Below are 14,829 nucleotides of genomic sequence, written 5' to 3' on the forward strand. Positions count from 1 at the left end.
CATCAGACCTAGTTAATGTTCATTAATATGTGAAAAAGACATGTTTTGTTAGATTCATTTAGCTCAACTAAGTACAGTCTCTAAAGCATTGAAAGTGCTCCTGGCATCCAAACGAATGTATTTTTGATTACTTTAATCTTAGATTATTTGTGTTGAGTCACAGTGTTTCACAGAAAAAGATTTGTAGACCGAGCAGTATTTTGATATTTTAAAGATATGAATGAATTTTGTTTTGTTTTTATTTCAAATTCAAAAATAAAAAAAACATATACATATATATATATATATACATTCATTTTTCTTAGAATATAAAATTGTTGAAAACCCATATATATATATATATATATATATATATATATATATATGGGTTTTCAACAATTTTATATTCTAAGAGAAATGAATCAGCTCTTTCTCACTTTTACCAAAAAGGAAAATAAATCATCAGTATCAGAGTATCTTGAAATTAATAATTTAACGTTAAATGCAAAATATAAAATGTATTTCTTTAGTTATATTATAAATACTATATTTAAAGGGTATTAACCAAGTAGTCATCCAAATAATTGTATCAGTAACAGAGTTCCAAAAAAAAATTCATATATATTTTGTTTGTGAAAAATAGTACAAAAAAATAATCCATTTAATGTTAGTTTTGGTCTACGTCGGTGTCTCAGTCCGTCCGTCACCGGTGACGTCACCGCGTCCGCGCAGCGGTGGGAATTTCCTCTCGGCTCGTGTTAAAGGGGCGGAAGTCAGTCAGACGCTCGCCGGAGTTTCTAAACTCGTTTTCGGTCTCTGTCTTCCTCACACTCTCGGTTTGACTCCGCAGCAGCTCAGAGGTGAGTGACATGAGCTTGCGTTTTTGTGACTTTACGTGCTTGCGGCGCGATGGTGTAACGAATGAGTTGACAGTGTTCCGATTCGCGTGGAATAAAAATAATACTAATACTAATAAATAAAAAAAACTAGCTTTATCCTCTGAATCTGATCCGAATTAAAGTTCTTGTAAGTTTCAAAAGGGGATTTACATCACGAAAACCTTAAATATTAAAACGCAATCCGACTGTAGCTAGGTAATGTTTACCAGTGGTTATCAATTAACTTTTGAGGAAGTTTAACGGTTATTTATTTTTTCGCGCTGTTTCCGTTTTGAAAGTTAAAGCGGCTTATGACTGTTATTATCCGACGAGGAAGTGTTTATCTGCTCATGTTTTCGTAAAGGCGTGTCAGCACAGCTTTAGATAAGTAGATTTATCGCTATTTATTTGATAAGTTGCACAGTTTGTGTAGAGATTTGATGATGGCTGTTGTATGTGTCAATTTCAAGTGTCACTCTGCGGTCAGTTTTCCTTGAGAGTTTGAAGTAAGAAACAAAAGTGAAATTTTATGAGAAAAGAGTAAAATTGCCGGTTTGTGCGTCAGTATAGCAGATAAAGTCCTCACTGTGGCAATTTGAATCGTTTTGCTCTAAAGTGATGTTTCATGTCTAATAACAGACATTTGAGTTTTTTTATTGGAATCGATGTTTCATGAAAAACTCCTTCACTTAAAAAAAAAAAAAAAAAAGATTCCCAGCGGGTTTTTGCAACAGTGCTATTGAACAAGAATTTTTGGTTGTTCAAAAAACTAATCAGCAGTTTTTAAAAGAACCGTTGTTTTCTTAGTGTAAAGAACTCTTTTAATAATCTACAGGACCTTTTGTTGAATAGAAGGGTTCCATAATTGGTAAAGTTTCGTCATGGAAACGTAGATGCCACTCAAAAACTTATTTTTAATAGTGCATGTAAGTCAAAGGTTCTTCATCGAGTGGATAATAATAGTAAGCTTAATTACCACACGCTTAAAACTCAGTATGAACATAATTAACAGTCATTTCATGTAATTTTGGTGGTTCCAAATGACTAAAGGTCATTGAGTTTAAAGGATTAGTTCATTTGCAGAATAAAAATGCCCAATGTTCATAACTTTCTTTATTTAGTTACAAAGAAATTAAGAGTTTTTGAGGAAAACATTCCAGGATTTTTATCCATATAATGGATTTCAATGGGGACCAATGAGCTAAAGGTCTAAATTAGAGTTTCAGTGCAGCTTCGAAGAGCTCTACACAATCCCAGCCGAGGAATAAGAGTCTTATCTAGAGAAACCAATGCTCATTTTCTTAAATATTTTTATACTTTTTAACCACAAATGCACATCTTGCACTAGCTGGACTTCACGTATGACGGAATCACGTTTGAAAGGTCAGACGTGACGCAGGCGGCAGCACGCCCCAGTGTTTACAAAGCAAACATGCCAAAAAAATCAAACGCCCTTTACAAAAAAAATGGGAAAACAACAACGTTAGATGAGTTTTTTTTTGAGTCAAGAACTAACTGAATTTTGGACCAACAGCCCATTGGTCCCCAATGAAGTCTCTTATATGGAGAAAAATCCTGGAGTTTTTTGCTAAAAAAAAAACTTAATTTCTGTGAGACCGATGACAGAAAGGCATGAACACAGGGCTGATTAAATGAATTTGTATTCTGGAAGTGAGCTAATCCTTTAATCAAGAAAGTGAGTAGTATGCTAGCTTGCGTTGGTGTGTGTACATACTATATTTTCATACACAATCATCCCCAGAAGAGAGCTAAATTTTATGAAACCTTCTTTGGGGACATCTGGGGAAGTAGTCGATCAGAAAACAGGATCGTGTCCATGTGTGTAGGTGGAATTGAAACCCGCCAACACTTACCAACCACTCCTAACCTTCCCATTCAATAGACAAGGATAAGTTATTTCATACGGACGTGATCCAACACGCCTGAAATGAACCCAGGCCGGGTGCGGTTTTGCGTCTCTGGTCTGCAGGTGATGTCTGTTGGAGCTTAACCATCGGGATCTTTCAATAAGAAGTTGGTAACAGCCTAGTAAAACACAAGGACGTTTTGTTCAGGTGCATTCCTGTTACATACGAGCCAAATGAAACCAGGTGATCATTAGTTGGTCAGCAATACAGAGCACACCTGTGTTTTAAAGGGAAGCTCTGAATGCTTTCGCAGCTGACTGACCAAACGGAGCAGCGTCTGAGAATGTGTTTATGGGTAACTTTGGTAGTTTCTAGGTTCTGAGGATAGACTTGCATGGCTAAACAATAAATTGTTAAATGTTGTATTGAAAGTCCAGCTCTGTTGGCGCTTGTTTCTTTATGTGTTGGCATCATAAATTCCTAAAATGCCACCTATGGATCAGTAGCTCAACCCTGTCTACACATGCAGTGATTTAATGGCTGTCATAAGTGTGTTATTTTAGAGCTCGAATGGATGAAGAATTAGGTTATTCCTCCATTTAAATGGAACTTTCCATAAATGGGAAAGTTATGCTGTTTCTGGGCGATATGATGTTTAGCTTTGATCATATTCACTCTTAAAGGTTCTTTATTAACATCGATGGTTCAATGAAGAACCACTAACATACATGTAACCTTACCAATCCACAGAAGTTATTTTTAGTACATTCTTCACTCTAAGAAAAATGGTTGTTTTAAGAACTGTTTACTGAAAGGTTCTCCGGCGAACCGAAAATGGTCCAAAAATGAAGTGCTGGGGTCCAAAAATGTATAGTTACTTTATTTTACTAAATAAAATGCTATGTTTTTATTGGTCGGATGGATACCAGGCTGTCTGTTTTCCAGGGCGTGCCTTTGGTATCGCGTCGTAACCGTCACCAAGCAGCGTGGCGCCATTCGCACCATGAGAAAACCAACCATGACAGATCAGTGGAAAAGCTTTAGCTTTAGTTTTAGCTCATATGGTGCCTGACATATTAAGCCTCTGTGGTTACCCCTTGTTTATAGTTTTAAAGTTGGTTTTTGTGTATATGACTGAGCATGTTTCAAGCTCAAAAGTAACTAATTGCCATTATTATGCGCTTAAAGGAATAGCTCACCCAGAATAAAAACAACATTTTATGACTATCCAAGATGTAGATTAGTTTATTTCTTCATCAGATTTGGAGAAATGTTGCATTCCATCAATTGCTCAACCAATGGATCCTCTGCAGTGAATAGGTGCCGTCAGAATCAGCTCTAAACAAATATGTGGGTGGATTTTGACATGAGAGACAACAGGAGATGGACTTTTACAATACAGGAAGTGTTGCAATGGATTATGGACTCATATTTTAGCCAGAAGCATTGGTTTAATTTTAAAATGCCTTAATAGCTTATTTGTTTTTTGCATTATAAATTCTAATCTTACATTTGCTTAAAATGTGTCTACTTTTTGAAGTATTTGTTCATATAGATGCATTCAAACTAATAGTCACGAGAAGCTCAATTATCTCTGCTGACTCTGTCTGAATCACAACACTGCTATGAATGTAGATGTGAAAAGATGAGTATAGGACCCGTTAGAAAGCCTGTGTGACAAACACAAACAGCCATGATGGCTTCAGGCATGGAAAAACTCTTAATTCACTCTATATTGGAAGTTCTCAATACAAGCTGTTCTTTATAACCGCACCCTTAGTGCTTCCAGAGGAACTGCTATCAAAAGAACATTGCATCAGCTTCACTTACTCATTCACACATTCATTCAATAGCCACAGACACAACATGAGGCACACAACACATCTTTGAGTCACCAGTGACGTTCATGTTCTCGTTCCATGAAACTCTGGTATTCGGTTATTAAATAGATGGCTGCTAATGTTAATGTCGTGGCTATGTGGTGCATGTTGTCATCCACATACTTCAGTGACTTTCACTGGCCCTCATCTTTACATTTGTCCATTTTATAACAAAAAATGGAAAATCCACAGTGTGATATATAAATAAACATCAGTGAACGTGGAAGAGAGCGTTTGATGAATATGAATGCATGTTTGAGGGTGTAGAAAAAACCAGGTCAGTTGAAATGGTTTTTGTAGTTTAGATGTCCTCCGTTACTGACACATAGTGATGTCTGAGCAGGTGAATAACGTTGATTTTAACTTCGTCAGTGTTGTGGCTGCGGGACATTCCTGAGAGAGACCCCCTAAAGTCTAATCCGTTCCTCTGGAATGTTTCTGTTTGGTCTGTGCTGGATTTTACCAGGGTTTTACCTCGCCAACAACTGCACGCTCACCCGTAAGCTCTTAAAATACTAGCCCCTGCGCACCAAGATTCCCTCGTCACGTCAGGTTTATTTAAATAGCGATTGCTCTTTTGTTTTATCTGTACTTGTGGGATAATTTTGGACTATGAACAGTCTTGTCCCTAGATTTATTTAGAAACCTGTAACATTTTCCACATCAATCCGTCACACTTCTCTATTCGTCTATTTCAGCCTAATAATCGGATTTCGTATTATTTTCTTTGCTTGTTTTTATGTTTGTTTTTGTAATATATTTGTGGTGGTGTTTTTTGTTTTGCTTATTTGCTTGCATGCATTCATGTGTTTCTATTTCTCTATGTTTGCTTTATTTGTATCTATTTGATTGGGTATAAACTCTATTTGACACCTCCAAGGCAAGGGTTTTGTCTAAAGTTGCAAAATGACATGTTTAGGTGTCAAAGGTGTCATTAGATCATGTTTTGTTTCTGCATGATCAGTGACCTTTACTGTGTGTCCTACTAAAACTCTTTGCTGTCATTTTTCAGGCTGTAAATTGGACTTTGGCAGTACCCCCTACAGTGACCCACTTCAACATGAGTAACTTTAGCGTGTCCTTGACTGGACCTTCCCCCTGGGGCTTCAGACTACAGGGTGGCAAGGACTTCAGCATGCCTCTCACCATCTCCAAAGTAAGTGTCAACCTCATGTCATGCACACTTTAAATGGCCCTTTAAATGTCAATAATAGGTGCATGAGAGACATGTAGTTCTTCTTTAATCTGTGCATCCTCAGGATGTTGTTAAGCACATGCTTTTAGGCTTTTGGGGGACGATGGACCCTGTTATGAGGCTCATGTTTGGTTACAGAGATGTTGTAGTCTCTGCTTTTCTCTATCCATCTGTAGTTTATCCTGTTATCAGTATTTACCTCTTAAGCTTTGCGTCAGCTTTACGTCATATTTCTTACCACGTGCATATTTCTTTACAAAGACATCTATAGATTTGTTGTTAGAAGTTGATCATTTATATACTTGAAAGTTTAACACAGGGATTCATTTCAGTTATACTTCAAAACAGAACGTACTGTAAATATTGATTAATCTATTTTATAATGCACCATACTTTCACCCCAGACTCAATTATTAAAAACAAGTGTAAATGGGTAAATCTTCTAAACATTTTTTTTATTCTTCGTTTTCTTTTCTGACATACTCCTAATTCTTGTTAAAACACACTAGACACAGACTTTTTTTTGCTTTTTTCCTACTTCCCTTTTTTTTCCACTTGATTACGAAACATCATCATAATGCACATTTTCCATCTCATCTTTATCTTTGACAGAAATCAAAGAACTCGTCATCAACTAACAGTTTTGTCAGTAATTTTGTTCACTTGATTTACACATCTTGGGCTTCTGGTTAATCTTATGCAAACTTTCCATTAGCTCCGACCAAAATCTGGTCTCGTCGATCCAGTCAATTTACCCACGGTTTTTATTTTTATTGCATAAACTGTTTCACAAGACGTCTCATTATGGCAGTAAAATGAGTTGCGGTCTCTGTTGCCTGTTGACTTAAATTTTTAAATATCATTCAAGGAAATTGCCTTTAATAAAGCGCTTTGGAGGTTATATTACCAAAGGATTTCCACCACGAAAAACAGGCATCTGTTTGAGGTCACAGGAAACAGATTGTCCAAGTAAGACACAAAGTTAATGTGTTTGGTTGCCAGACTTATATTTTTGCCATAAAGCCACTCCAAGAAAACCTCACCCATCACTTCTGCTTAAACATGAGCTCATTTATTCAGCTTATTTCCCATTGATCTTTCATGGACGGCCCCCAAATGCAGGTCTCTCACCTGGCGTCCACATGCAGCACGGGCCTCCGAGGGACGATGTGTATCCTTTGCAATAGAGTTGGATCTGTCTGCAGGTTTGCACAGGAGCTTGAGCTCTCCAGCTGCACTCTTAACACTCGAGCAGAGACTTTAAACCCCAGAAATATCTGTCTGGAAGCACCGCGACCGTAAATCTGAGCTCCGCTTTGGCAGGCGGCACTGACTGGTGTGTGTGGAGCGAAAAGATGCTGGCATGGATGCTGATGAATGCTTAGTGCGTCATAGATGTAGCAACCGTGTTTCTGGGCGATTTGTACAGATCTTCTTGCTCGGTGCAGCCATGACTCAGTTGCATGTAATGAATGGTGACAGAAGTGGAAACTGTGGGATGTTGAGATATGAGGATGTATGTCTCTTGTCATCTGGACTTCTCCACAAAAAGCAGCCCTTTATGGGCCAGTGGATTGACTGGAGTGGAAAGAGCGGCCTTGTGTGCATTGTGTAATGACCGGAGAGAAAAAGAGTGAGTCCTGGTGTAGATTGAGTTAAAACGATCATTCTGTCATCATTGTGCAACCTGTACAATCTTATAAAAAAGTACAACGCTATCCCTGAGCAGTACCCTAAAGCAAACTTTGTACTGTATTTACACCTAAATGGTAGCTATTAGTACCTTAAAGTTTTTTTTTTTTTTTGTGTGTGTGTGTGTGTGTGTGTGTGTATGAAGATATTTAGATAAATGTATGTTTTATCATTTATTAAAAATGTCTTTTAACTTTAGTCAGTATTTTGCCATATTCATTAATTTGATTAATTTTTATTAAATATTCAAACATTTAAATGTTGTTTAAAGTTAGTTTTTATTTGGAGAGAAATGAATGGTTTCATTCAGCAGGGCTGCATTAAGTTGATGAAAAGTGACGGTTAAGACATTTTATAATTTCAAATAAATACTGTTTTTTTTTTTTACTTTCTATTCATCTGTGAATCCGGAAAAATAAAATATATCAGTTTCCACAAAAATATTGTGCAGCACAACTCTTTTCAACATTAATAATAATCAGAAATGTGTCTTGAGCAGTAAATCATCATATTATTCTGATTTCTGAAGATCATGTGACACTGAAGACTGGAGGAATGATGCTGAAAATACAGCGGAGCATCACAGAAATAAATTACACTTTAATAGAGATTCATAGAGATAACAGCTATTTTTAATTGTAATAATATTTCACAATTTTACTGTATTTGTAACCAAATAAATGCAGCCCTGGTGAGCAGAAGAGACTTCTTTCAAAAACATTACAAGTATTTGAATGCTGTTTGGTGTATTAAAGTAAATGGCAAAATGTAACACATTTTATATATACAATTAATTTGTGCTATGGATTCTGAAATGAAAACGACTGTCAGAAATAATTACTAAATTATTAGAATTTTATATATATATATATATATATATATATATATATATATATATATATATATATATTATTATTATTTGTTTGAATGACATTTTTTAATTATTGTCATGGTGCAGATGTTCCCTCTTATCTCATCATCTCATCTTCTCATCTATAACTAAATCAAAACCCTTCATCAGTAAACATTTCATAATTTCGTTAACCACCCCTCTCCTGCTCTCGCCCGGCTGAAGGCTTTCTGTGATATGCGGTGGATGGCTTATCTGCTGTTGGTATTATTAGCCCTGTGAATGTTTCAGAAGGTGCTGAGGTGTGTGCTGCACCCTCCTCCATCCGTTAAAAGAGGTCTGTGGGACACGTGGAGCCGGACCGTGACTCTCTCGAGCGCTGCCCACCACAGCAAGACTCCTGTGGGAGATAATGGCACTTCCTGTCAGAGGAAGTTATTTTATACTCTCTGGGCAGCTGTGAGAGGGGAGACGGAGCGACTGACACCAGCGGCTCAATCTGCAGTGGAAAACTGTGGAATGAGATCTATCTGATCCCTTATTTGGTGTGGTCGCTTTTCAGCTCCAGGGGAAATTATCTCAGGTTCCTTTTGATTCATGCAGAACGATTTTCCTCTTACATCACACTTTCTCATGCGCTGAGTCGTGCCAGCCGGGCGAGCGTCCACACCCTGGATGTGTCGAGGCCTGAAGCGCATGCCGCAGTCACACAAACCCACGTTACGAGCCAAAACTGCTGCAGGAGTTTCATAAAGTACGGATGTCATAAACGCTTTTGGGCTTGTACAAATCGTATAAGCCCATCTGTCCTTACTTAAGAGTATTGAGTAACTTTTTTACTGAACAGACACAGCGGCTGCTGAATCAGATGCTTAGAATATTTTTTTTCTATAAATCAACATTTTAAAACAACTCCTGTTTGCTTGCTTGCTAGATTCGATCTATTTTTGTCTGTTATTTATTGTTTTAGTGAACTGATGTGATTTACGTGCTTGTTTAATTAATTTATTCTCTTTAATTGAACAAATGTGCAGATCATTAAATAAAATCGATCTGCCTTTACTTTAGAGAATTGAGAGATATTGGATCACAGGGATATTGGAGATGGTTTCAGAGAAACCAAATGCGGTTCTTGGCATCCTCTGTTTGGTCCTTTAGAGCAGTGTGACTTATACTAGAGAGAGAGAGATTCAGTGTTTGATTTATTACCCGTCAGGAACACAAAAGCTGAAGGTGTTGGGACATAAAACAGTAAAAATTAGTCGCTATCAACTCTAGTAACATGACTCTTGTGTAAGACTTCTGAAAGAATTAAAGTCTGACAGTGAATCTCGTTGTGAAAGTCAAACCTTCTCACCAGTTTTCAGAAGCGTTTAATGCATGTTTTCTTGATTTGTTCTCTTCTAAAGCGTTCCCATCTATGAACCGAACGCTGCCGGCTGGAGTCATTCAGATAAGTCACACTGCATCAGTGCTTCTGCACTCTGATCCGACCGGGACGCTGTCTCCGGTTTCCCAGCATGCCTCGCTGCATTAAGACGGATCTTTGTCATCCGGGAGCCTGCTGTTAATCTCATCGCACGCTGGAGGTTGAGACGGCAGCTGCCCGTGTTGCTTTTGGAGCGACGGTGAAGTGTTGATATTGCCATGGTCACGGGCCAGACCTTCACCACAGAGCTGCCTTTGTGTGCGAGTCCCAGAGTCTGGGATGGGCTCTTTCAGAGATGTGTATGGTCACAAGCGTACTTTGAGTGCTCGCTCAAAACCCTGCGAGCGTGCAGTCCTGTTCTACATACTTCACATGCATTCCTGCATTAATGTGGCAGGATCAAACCACAGTAATCAAAGGAATTAAGATGTAAACGTGTGAAGTATTAATTTGCTCAGCAAGAACTGTTGCATTCCCATGACAATTGATCTGATAGTCTACTATGTGTTTGTCTTTAAAAATTAGAACTATTTATAATCCGATTTCTCTTTTAAGGTCATCTGCGTTATGAATTAAATAGCGATGGTGGGCACAAGGTATTTTATTTTTTTAATTTTATATATTTTAAATATGCAATTTTATATAAACAATTAAATATGTTTACATTATACAATGTTTTTTTCTGTATATAATTATATACTATATAAAAACATAATTTTGCAGTACATTAAAATATATAAATGACTCACTTTTTTAATAGTTTAAATGTATATATATTTTTATAAATATCTAATATTTAAATATATTAATTGCATATTTTATATAGCATGTCAAATATATAAAAATATTTTTTTAACTTTTTATATTAATTATTTTATTTTTATATTTATACAAATATTTTTATACACACACGTATATGTATGCATTTATTGAAATTGACTAGATGTACTACAGTATAATCTCAATAGTTTTTTTTTCTATTTTATTTTGCACTTATATACAAACAACTATAATTGCTTGTGTTTAGCGTATGTGCATAAAGTAGGTCCTGAAGCTGTGTCTGGTGTGGTGAGGAGGTATTTAGTCATTTGTTTACTGTACTTTACTTGAGTGGATCCTACAGCAGGTGCTGTTCATCGGAGTTTGATTTAACCGTGTGCTGAACTAAACCTCCAGACGAAACACTTGTTCAAGAATCGTTCAGAGCCTTTTGTTCTGTGTGTAAATAACAAAAACTTGACACTGCAGGGAAGGCGCTGGAGTCTGGTTTGTTTCTCTAGCGGAGTAACAGATGGGTCTTGGGAGATTTTTCTGAATGCATCTGTGAGCACATTTATCAACATGGAAATGTAATGTTCTTAGACAAAACACTAATACTCTATTTTAAGAGCCTATAGGAATGTCTGCATACACTATTTACTCAGTGAGCACCACTGATCTGAGGACGCTCTGATTTGCTCATAATATTTGTTTGTCCATGGCCTTCCCGAGTCATTTGACCTCCAGATGTGGGAGGATTCCGGCTTGACGTGGGGAACGGGATGGTTTATTTGGGCTGATTTTAACTAGGCCCGTTAAAGCACCATAAATAACGCTTGAGATAACAGAAATGGTTTATCGGGGGAGTTGGTTATCTTTAACTGCTGTGAGGGAAAGCAAAAATGATCAAAATGTACAAGTGATTTCAACTTTCCATTATGTTAGACGTCATTCATTATCCAGTAGTTTAAAATAAAAGCCATCTAACACCAAACATGCACATTTCAGGCCAGAGCAAAGCTATAAATCATTCGGAAGGCTTTTTGTTTGCTGTCTTTTCAATGTGGATAATTGCATAATTGGAGAAATGTGTATTTGTTCAAACAGTTCTGTGAATGATCATGATTGATTTTATTTTTAAAAACATTGCATAATATGAACGGATTTCATGACTGATTATGTTGTCTGCAGGATTATCATAGTTGACTAAAACTAAAACTTCATATTTAAAACTTTAATGATTTTATATTCATATGTAAATATAGTAAAATAAAGTACATTTATATAAACAATATAAATATAAAGATTACATTATTTTTTAAATATCTGCCAAATAATGCCATCTGCACCAGGCTTATTATGCTTAACTAAATCTACAAAAACATCTTTACGTGAAAAAATAAATGCAAAAAAACAAAAACAAAAAAACCTTAACTGAAATAAAATATTAAAACCGTTTTAATTCAGCAGTTGCCATTGCTGCATTTCTCATTTTAATTATATTAACGTGATTGTACTAAAATAACTCCACTTAAACTGAAATAAAAGTAAAATCGTTCTAGACGTATATAAAAAAACTATTAAAAATGACAAACAATTATTAAAACTTTAACTAAAATTAAAACAAAAAAAGTTGAAAAATATAATTGATTCAAAATATTATGAAAAACTATAATAGTATTTCAATACTAAAATAACACTAGTCTGTGCACAGCTGTTGTCCTTATCTCTGTTTTTGGTCCCAGAATGATGATGATGATGAAGCGTTATTGTATCTCATGCATCTTTACGCAATCTCTTTTCTTTATTACTTTCACTGGCCCGTGCATATCTCAATGTCAGTGATTAACTAGCATGAGTGTTCATGCTTCACATCACACTGAATCAATACACAACCCGTCTCTTGGTAACAGAGTTTAATCAGATACTGCTATTGTGAAACACACCAATAAAAACAGCAGCTCATTTTTCACTATGGTTTAAGCATGTTGAATCAGATGCTGCGTCCTGTTTGAGATGAACTGCTTTTGGCTCTTCTAGATGTGCGTGAGTAGATGCCAGTGAATATTTACGCTGAGGTCTCTGTTCTGAAACAAAGTGAGCTGCCTAACTAGACAGCATCATAGAGAGAGAGCAAAGACATAATGATACTGATGTGTCTTTCAGCCCAATCTGAACCCAGTGCTGCATATAATTTACAGACTGGCAATCCCAGAATGCATTGCGCAGGTTTCAGTGTAAGAAATTTAGATTTTACCATACTTTATTGCTGAATACTTAGAAGTAACAGGGTTGTGCACCGTCCAGATTTATTTCAGAATGTCCTTCTGAATTGTATTTTGAATTGAGGCAGCAAAGAGGATGTAGAATTGCAGTTTGAATGGGAATGTAAGGAGCCTAATTACAAGTACCTTATTTTTCGGACTATAACTCGCACCTAAGTATATGTCGCATCAGTCCAAAAATACGTCATGATGAGGAAAAAAAAACATGTATAAGTCGCACTGGACTATAAGTCGCATTTATTTAGAACCAAGAACCAAGAGAAAACATTACCGTCTCCAGCCACGAGAGGGCGCTCTATGTCTTCAGTGTAGACTACAGGAGAACTGAGCAGCATAGAGCGCCCTCTGGTGGCTGGAGATGGTAATGTTTTCTCTTGGTTCATGTCTCTTAGTTCATTTCTCTCGGTTCATGTCAAATTCATTTTGATAAATAAGTCCCATCTGACTATAAGTTGCAGGACCAGCCAAACTATGAAAATAAGTGTGACTTATAGTACGGAATTCAGAGAAGTTAATATTACTGTAATTTTTAGCTAGAAAACCATGAAACAAATGTTAAATGTTGACATAGGTGGAATCACACTTAATAAAATGCATTACCTGTATTTATTGTTTTTAATTGCAATTCAGTTCCTCTTCCTGTCATTGCAATTCAGCTTCCTGCACGTTATCACCAGTGTTGTTTAACTGCCACTAGATTGTACAGTTTTTTTATATATATATATATATATATATATATATATATATATATATTATAATTTTTTTTGTATTTGAATTTGACAAAAGTAATTTCATAGTTTTTCTGCCATTTTTATCTTTTATTGTTTTTATTTATTTATTGCAGTTAATGTTGTTTATTATTATTATTATTATTATTATTGTATTTTTTCTATTTTGTATATTATTTATATTTCATATTACATTTTTATTTCCCTTTTAGTTTTATTTCTTTTTAAAATTTTGTAAAAATAAACTACTCCACTCCCCCCCCGTCCCCCCCCCCCCCCAAGTAAAAAATAATATAATATAAATGTACATATATTTTTTTATGGTTTTAGTTAGTTTTCTATAATAAACCTGGTTGTGTCCAGTGCAGTTCTTATGAATTAAAGGTGTCAATTTTTTATTTTACATTAACTCCGTATAATGTTCAGTTATCAGTTATTGAGTGTTTCAGATCACTAATGTGGTTCTGTTTCACTTAAGATGCTCACTTAGAAGACAGCTGCTTATGTACTCTGTGGGCAAAACTAGGTTTTGTCGTGGACCTGGAGGAAGGAAACTGTAGGTGTTCGTGAAGTCTGTTCCTGTCTTTCCAGTCGCCTCATACTCCTTTTTTGGGAACAGATAGCATAACAATACTGGCATTTTGTGATTCCTTTGTGTGTCGTTAACTACAACACCAGACGGAAACAGAGACCCTCTTGGGTTTCATCTGCTGAACTTTCCCTCCCGGTTTGGTTCAGTCAAGGGTCCATCTCACCATTCGTCCATCATTCGCTCCTCCAATCAGCCCTGAACCTCACAAAGCTGTCTGCTTTCTGTCAGCTTGATATTTGATACTCACTCTCAACAAACACGCTCTAATTTTAGCCGTCTGCCTACATCAAGTGCTTTATTAATCCCTGATGGCACTCCTTTAACCTTTTCACTGCTCTTCGGCTCCAAGGCCAGCCATGCTCCTGTAGAATGTGAACATGCCATGTGATTGGGTTTCACATGCAGTGTGTGTGTGTGTGTGTGTGTGTGTGTGTGTGTTTCAATTGTGTTGATGGGGTGTGAGTTAAGAGCAGGACGAGATTCCATTCAGAACAGCGTTACATAAGCAGGAGGCAAATAAAAGAACAGGAAGATGAATGCTTTCCATCAGCCTCAGATTTCCAGAGACATAACTTGGCTAATGGCTTAGACGAATAGTTTAAGGATTCCATGAAGGGTTTTGGTTTAAAGTAGTGGTTTTGGTATCACACAGTTTCGACTCTTCTACTTTGTGAAGGTTCAGATATCTCACGTT

General features: G+C 36.4%; 1 protein-coding gene across 3 annotated transcripts in view; it reads left to right on the forward strand.

Annotated features, from left to right (window-relative positions):
• The first annotated feature begins 687 nt into the window (after positions 1 to 687).
• pdlim5b (PDZ and LIM domain 5b) overlaps positions 688 to 14,829 on the forward strand; it is a 72,373-nt gene continuing 58,231 nt past the window's right edge. For 2 of the 3 annotated variants that reach the window (XM_052607685.1, XM_052607687.1), the window contains exons 1-2: positions 688 to 839; positions 5,618 to 5,761. In XM_052607685.1, coding sequence (XP_052463645.1) covers positions 5,666 to 5,761 — 96 coding nt within the window. In that variant the 5' untranslated portion in view covers positions 688 to 839; positions 5,618 to 5,665. Of the gene's footprint in view, positions 840 to 4,977; positions 5,105 to 5,617; positions 5,762 to 14,829 lie in introns of those variants that run through there. The other variant, XM_052607686.1, reaches the window with a different exon arrangement.

The sequence above is a fragment of the Carassius gibelio genome, chromosome A10, assembly GCF_023724105.1.
Source record: "Carassius gibelio isolate Cgi1373 ecotype wild population from Czech Republic chromosome A10, carGib1.2-hapl.c, whole genome shotgun sequence".
Taxonomy (NCBI): domain Eukaryota; kingdom Metazoa; phylum Chordata; class Actinopteri; order Cypriniformes; family Cyprinidae; genus Carassius; species Carassius gibelio.